The following is a 7,232-nucleotide window of genomic DNA, read 5'->3' as shown; positions in this document are numbered from 1 at the left end:
CTAATTCTTTTTTTTTTTTTTTAATCTATATATTGATGTAATTTAGCATGTAGTGAATACATATTTAATTTACCATGTTAGCAATAAGGCAGGAAAGACGATGTTGGCCAGAAGACTGAAATATTTCAATTATTTAATGGTTTGTCATGAACTTCTGTGCATATACCACAATGCAGGTCATATTGGTGGTTATAACGGGACAAATTGCTATGAAATTGGGTGCAAATATCTGAATGTAAATTGACAGAAGAAGCTAAGTGAGTACTAATACTATATCAAGTAAAAGCTAACTGGGGAGCAGAAAGCCACTGCGAACCGTAGCAAAAGCTAAATTTAGGTAAAGCAAATGTTTTTCTGAGCTCTTTTTCTAATTGGAAAACACAAATAAATATCAAATGACGAAATAAAAAGCTAAACAAGTTTGCAAGTCTGCCATTTCAGGTCAGCTAGTTATTTGGTGGCTTAAAACGCACATTGCAGCCTCCTTTATGTTAATTACTTCGTCAAAGAGCTTGACTATTTTAATGTTTAACTCTTTAGTTACTTTGGTTTGCCTTTTTAAGTCACCATACATCAATATGTTAGCGTTGTTGTTGGGACCATGGTAGCATGTAAGTTAGCATTTAGCTCAAAGGAACCTTCAGCCTCTCACAGTTTTCAAAAAAAAAAAGACATCTCTATGTTTACATCTTTATTAATTTTCAACACATTCAAACAAGAGACAACAACAGAGTACCACTTGTCTCCCATGAGATGTTGTTGACAGTATTTCTGAGTCATCTCACGTAAGGCCTCACATATTAATCTATTTCTTTACTAGTAAATATTACAATATGGCTGAAAGATAAGGGACGAGCAATTTTAAAACTCCTTGAGTACTCTTTAAGGGGTGGGATAAGGGCACTGAAATGCATTAAAGTACTTGAAATTCTTGGATAAACTGCTAAAAGAAATGCAAAAAAATATTAAAGTGTTAATAAATAATATTACAACTAAAATAAAAAACAAAAGCTGGCATGCAAAGAAAAGCTGCTAAGTTACTTTGACTAATTCAAGCTGCGGCTACATACAGGACATCAGGTGTTTAGTTCAGCTACTCCTGATGTGGTATTTGGCAAAAAAAAAAAAAATACACAAGTCTGTACAAAGTGAGAATAAACATACAAATTCTTTTATACAATAAAAATATTCAGTGAAAATGGAGGATCTGTGGTTCGTCAGTTCACCTCACAACTTAGAGGATGAGTACAGTAAAACTAGTCCATAAGAACGTCCTTTATTTATGTCCTCCATTCGACTGGCCTCATAGTGTAACAGTGTTGGAGAGGGATCGGGGTGCATCGACGCTGACCTCGGAGCGTCGGTGCAATTCCACCAGTGGACTGTCTCGCCAGACTTCAGCGTCCCATTTGACTTTTTTCCCGCAGTCTCTCTCAGGTCGAGCCGTCAGATCTCCGTCAGCATGACCTTGTAGGCGTCGGCGTAGCTCTCGATGCTGAGGATGAAGGTGTCTTCGTTGGAGTAGTGCTCGATGATGTTGTCGTCCATGTTCACCAGGATGCTGATGCAAAACAGTTTGGAGTCATACATACACATGCAAAAAGCTCCAATTAAGCAAATAACATTGCGGCGTGTTTCCTCGCTCACCCTTTTTTACTTTTCTTGTACACTTTGGCTATCCTCTCCGTGGGCACGCCGTACTTCTCTGAGATCTGACGAGTGAAAGCGGTTTGTGAACAGGTGCTCGCTCAAACTGTGCCTTTGACATCGTTCTCACATGCAAACAGAGGAGGCATCACTCACCGCGTCCATCAGGCCTCTGAGCGTGGGAGACTTCAGCATCAGAGCGTCAAACACCTCGTCCGACTCCTTTCTTACATACAACAACACTGCAGGAGCAAGGAGGGCAGACCTTTACTTTATATAATCACAAAGTATACTTCTAATATATGCCTGTGTTTCGTCTATACACTGATAGAGATACGTACACATTATTACTTTAATTTGGCAGCACTAAAATCCCTTTTCCTGTTGGTTATTTAATGCCAACGGTGCTTTTTTCTCCCTCGCATTTGGGGTTTGTTGTTTGGACATAACAAACAATTTGAAGAAATAACCTTGGGCTATTTTTGTTGGGATGTTTTTAATGTAAATAATGAATTAGAAATCGGAAACATACACTTTCCTCACAACAAGGCGGTTGCTAAGGAAGATGGTGTGACTCAGTGGACCTTGCAAGGGAGACTATTACGTGAACACGGCCGTGAATGATGTTTTTAGTCTCAGAATTCCTTGAAGTGTGGAGAAAAACTAAAATGTAAGCATGTGTGCGGCTCCAGAGCGGCTAAAATGTAGGAGAGGTCGCTCCGTCGACGTACAGCAGATCAGCTGACGAGGAAAATCAAAGCTGCTGACCTAATTTGCAGTGATCTGAAATAGACGAGCAACTCACATCTGAGAAGTCACAAATAGGATGGGGTTGGTGTTTTTGTGGGATGAATGAAGTGAATAATTAGTCGAATATTAAATTGCGATGTGGCATGAATCGTGTTTTCTAACGGGGAAACAAAAGGCCTGGGATCTGGACCGACTGTGTCCCCTGATTTGTTATAAATAACGTAGTAAATGATCAGAAATGTTTGGTTTGCATTCCCTGATTTCATATTTCTCAGCTCTCCTTCCCTGAACCGGCTCAAAAACACCAACACGAAGCAGGAAGCGTCTCGTACCTCTCTTGTGCGTCTCCTCTTTGATCTGTTTGTGAGGCGACGGACACAGATCTTCATCCGACGGCCTGAACATCCTCTTCACCAGCACGCTCCTGAAAGCCAACAACACGTCACGCTCCATTTGTATGCGTTCTGTTTGCATTGTGGCGACGTTGGCTTCCTCTGCGTGAGGTCTCGACCTGCCGTCATTTGCATGCCTCATATTTGTATGATGGGGATGGAAATGCTCGTACTCACCCTTCTCTCTCGATCTCCTCTGTGTTGAAGGTAAACACCTAGAAAATGGAGCATTAAGTGTGAGTGGGAATGTTGAGATTCATGCACAGATAAAAACACTGAGCGTAATATTACGAGATAATATTTAATAAATTCATTCAAAGCGAATGATTTGAGTCACGTCGCGTTCTGGGTCATGTCAGTACGACCTGCTGCACTGGAACAGTAGCATGAATACAACTTTTAGGTTGTAACAGCATAAAAATACTGTATTACATTGTGAAAAATAGCAAAATGTTATTATTACATCCATCATCTATACACTGCCTAATCCTCACTAGGGTCGTGGGGGGCTGGAGTCTATCCCAGGGGGGACACCTGGACAGGTCACCAGTCTATCACAGGGCTACACTTAGAGACAGACAACCAAGCACACTCACATTCACACCTACGGACAATTTAGAATCACCAATTAACCTCAACATGTTTTTGGACCTTGTGGGAGGAAGCTGGAGAACCCGGAGAGAACCCACGCTGCACGGGGAGAACATGGAGACTCCACGCAGAAAGATCCCGGGTGTCCTCACCGGGACGTGAACGGTGACTTTCTTGCTGTGAGGCAACAGCGCTAACCACTGAGCCACCTTGCAGCCCTTTTTATTACACGATTAGATTTTTAATATTAATGCATTTATCTGTAAGCAAGGTATTTAAAGCAGTGGTTCACCTTCATCAACACATGCTTTCGTGTTCATTTGATCTGAGTTTAAATGACTTTATTTAACAATTATATAAAAGTGGATCGTGCCAAAGTAGTTTTTTATCCATGTAACATGTCGGAGTTTATGGCAGGTTTTTGTTCTTTTTGTTGGTACAAATAACATTAGTAACATATAGGTTGGCATATGTTAGGAGTCTGAATAGCTACTTGGGTGAGGATGTTTTTTATCCATATAGCATGGCTCATGTTAGGGCTGCAAGGTGGATCAGTGGTTAGCACTGTTGCCTCGCAGCTAGAAGGTCACCGGTCCGCGTGCCGGTGAGGATCTTTCTGTGTGGAGTTTGCATGTTCTCCATGTGCAGCGTGGGTTCTCTCCAGGTTCTACGGCTTCCTCCCACAAGGTCCAAAAACATGTTGAAGTTACTTGGTGATTCTAAATATCTGTAGGTGTGAATGTGAGTGTGCTTGGTTGTCTGTCTCTAAGTGTAGCCCTGTTAGACTCCAGCCCCCCACGACCCTAGTGAGGATTAAGCGGTGTATAGATAATGGATGGATGGATGGTTCATGTTACACAGGTAGTAAGGCAGTATTATAAAATGGGCTCCTGCATATATCGGAGTCTTTGTGATTGTTTTCTCTTGCGCTCTGCTTACCTGTTAAAACGTATTTGAATAATAGATGGTACCACAGCGGTGGTGAGATGTTATTTCTGTCCTTCCAGGTAACGTTTACTTTGCTCAGAGCTATTTCCTCATTAATTTATATTATAACAGTGATCCCTCCCTGTTGGTCTTCAACAATTAGAACTGTTTACTCATACTTTTAGCTAATAATTTTCACTTGTTAATCCAAACTTTTTGCTTTCTGTGTTTAGTGTTCGTTCACTTTTACACCTTCAACTGTTACTCCATGCTTTGTTTAAATTGTCAGTCATACTCTTATATACCTATTTCAACTCTTCATTCACCTTTTCACCATGACTTATCTATTTTTGTTCTTGCACTTCTAACTTGTCCATTATCTTAAATTAAATAGTACGTTTTGGTTTTTTTTGCTCATATCTGTTCAGGTCCACTCAATTCTTAAATTTGTAATTTCACTTTTTTTGTTCTGTAGTGTGGTTACTACGTAAGTACCTCCTGGTGGCGAATCAGTGATGAAAAAGACGCACATGTCATCTGATTTATGCGATTTTCTCTCAGATAAATGTAGTGCAGCAAAAAGTGCCTTTATATGCCTCCGAGATGTGGTTAAACAGAAGCAGACGGCAGCAGAAAAAAGGCTCTTCAGAAGCTGCATTTGCTGCAGATGGAGCGATAGCCAACAGGCTTTGTTTAAAAAGAAGATGATGTACCTGTCCGGCCCGCTGCAGGTTGCCAAAGTGAACGTCGGGGATGAAGAGGACGGGCTGAGCCTCCAAGTCGGTCAGGGTCTTGAAATAGGTGGTGTCCGATTTCTTAGGGACGGTGATCACCCCAACACCGCCATCTTTCCCTGGACACAGATTAAAACGAAAAACAGGCATATTTAACGTGCTGTAATCTCCTACTTATTTTAAAACTAAGTGAGTTCTCGTGCAGCTCAAACCTTTCGACTTCTTGCGGAACAGTTTTCTTTCTTCATCCCTTATTTTCCTCTCTGCTCCCTGAAGAAAAAATAAGGCACAGAGCTCAGAAGCAGATCAGTTTCCATCAATAGAAATAAGCTGTTCAGGTGTGTTTGAGGATCGCTGTGAACTGTCCACTAGAGGGAAGACTCATGTCATGGTTTAGCTGCTTTTCCACCTGCAGGTCGGCACGCTTCACTCTTTAACACGCTGACAGTTCAAGCCTGAGCATTTTCACTGCTCAGTCTTTGCAGCTTAAAACACATAAGAAACACTTATGATAAAAGCTTAAAGACTTCACATTATCGTCATGTGGAGACAAATCTAGTTAACAACTGGCAACACATCAATGCACATTCAAATCTGCAAAATTAGTTCAACTTTAAGACTTTGGGTTGTTTCATTTTTCTCTCCAGAAAATGTGAAAGAAGTCGTGACTGCAGCGATACTTTACAGTTTCTAATGTAATTCATCCTGCTCACATGTTTGGTATCATTTCACGGTGGATGAGGAACTGTAAACTGAGTGATATCGCTTCAGATTTACCACTTTCAAACAATACTTTCAAAGTAAAAGCAAGATTTAAAAAATATATATATAGTAAAACTGTAAAATATTAGTAATTATTTGGACAATTTTTCTACATATTGTTGTCAATTTTGCACATGAAGAGCAAGATCTGCTCAACAATAAAAGAGTATCTATCTATCTATCTATCTATCTATCTATCTATCTATCTATCTATCTATCTATCTATCTATCTATCTATCTATCTATCTATCTTAAAGAAAAATTAACTATTCTCTAAAACAATCAGCACAATAACTAAACTCCCAAACTTATCCCAGTCTGTGATGAGCTTTTCTCCACTTCATGCAGTTTTTCTGTCTCCTGTTAAGAGACTTAAACCTGCAGTAATGAACTAAAGGTAAGCGACTGGCAGCTCTCCCAGACTTGTCTTGATCGATACACAGGATGCAGAGGAGGTGATTAGTCACCTTGTCGCAGAAGACCTTGATCTGTGAGTAGGCTCTGTGCAGAGGCTTGTTGCTGCGGTTGTTGTAGCTGTACGTGTCGATCTGGATCATCAGAGGAAGACCCTTCACCCCCTTCTGGGACGAGAAGTCTGTGCTCAGACAGTTGACTGTGATGAAGATCTTTAAGGGACACAGAGGGAGGAAGAAGAGAACAGGCTTACACACTTTGGTTTTTACTGTTACGGTTACATAAACCTTGTTTTTCCTTCACATATACAAGAATCTTTACATTTTCTAGTCCAACCAAAGCATCCATAAGAACTGCTAACAGAAGCTGCTCCTCGAACACAAAATGAAATAACCCACATCTGTTTGGACGTTCTTTTATAAAAAACCTTTTTATTTTTAAAACATGAGTGGGTACTCTACTCCGGCTCTGACGTTTGTCAGAGAGATGTCGCATCCCAATTCAAGGCTGTATCTTTTATAATCCCATAAACTCCCAGAGGAAGCTCACGTCTCTGGTCCCCTAACCTTCTCCTGTCTGGCTTCACCCACGCACACGATGCCAGTGGACATGTTTAATGTTTCATATTTGGTATTGCAGGATTCAAGAAGTCCTCGTCTTGGCAAAAACATCATCAGTGTCCTGTTTTTTCATGTACATTTTGCCCAAAAGCAGCCAAACTATATACTCTCCAAAGTCACAGTGACTGCTCTAAGTTGGGTATTGCAGCAGTTTGTTGTTTTATTTCAGGTAGCCAAAAAAAACACATTTTTTTCGTGACTTTAAAGGCCCACGCCTCTGTTTCTGAATCTCCTTCAGGTGCCTCCACGGGGCGGCAGGGGGGCTACAGCCACATTGGAAGTCCATCTAGTCGGATTCATTTACTGAAACTCTGATGTCAAGTTTCAATGAATGCAGCTACGGTGTCCGAGTAAAAGTGAAGTGAAGTCTAAGACGTGACCCATGTACAGGGGCT

The 7,232-nt window shown here is 40.8% G+C and overlaps 1 protein-coding gene across 1 annotated transcript in view; it reads right to left on the bottom strand.

Annotated features, from left to right (window-relative positions):
• Positions 1–676: 676 nt before the first annotated feature.
• Positions 677–7,232, bottom strand: part of grhl2b (grainyhead-like transcription factor 2b) — a 24,847-nt gene continuing 18,291 nt past the window's right edge. The window contains exons 9-16 of the mRNA XM_008300787.1: positions 6,271–6,429; positions 5,254–5,311; positions 5,021–5,160; positions 2,967–3,004; positions 2,730–2,821; positions 1,804–1,889; positions 1,648–1,712; positions 677–1,561 (exon numbers count right to left, since the gene is read on the bottom strand). Coding sequence (XP_008299009.1) covers positions 1,447–1,561; positions 1,648–1,712; positions 1,804–1,889; positions 2,730–2,821; positions 2,967–3,004; positions 5,021–5,160; positions 5,254–5,311; positions 6,271–6,429 — 753 coding nt within the window. The 3' untranslated portion in view covers positions 677–1,446. The remainder of the gene's footprint in view (positions 1,562–1,647; positions 1,713–1,803; positions 1,890–2,729; positions 2,822–2,966; positions 3,005–5,020; positions 5,161–5,253; positions 5,312–6,270; positions 6,430–7,232) is intronic.

This window comes from Stegastes partitus, unplaced genomic scaffold, assembly GCF_000690725.1.
Source record: "Stegastes partitus isolate 25-593 unplaced genomic scaffold, Stegastes_partitus-1.0.2 Scaffold34, whole genome shotgun sequence".
In the NCBI taxonomy this organism is placed as follows: domain Eukaryota; kingdom Metazoa; phylum Chordata; class Actinopteri; family Pomacentridae; genus Stegastes; species Stegastes partitus.
This window is presented reverse-complemented; position numbering and strand designations above follow the sequence as displayed.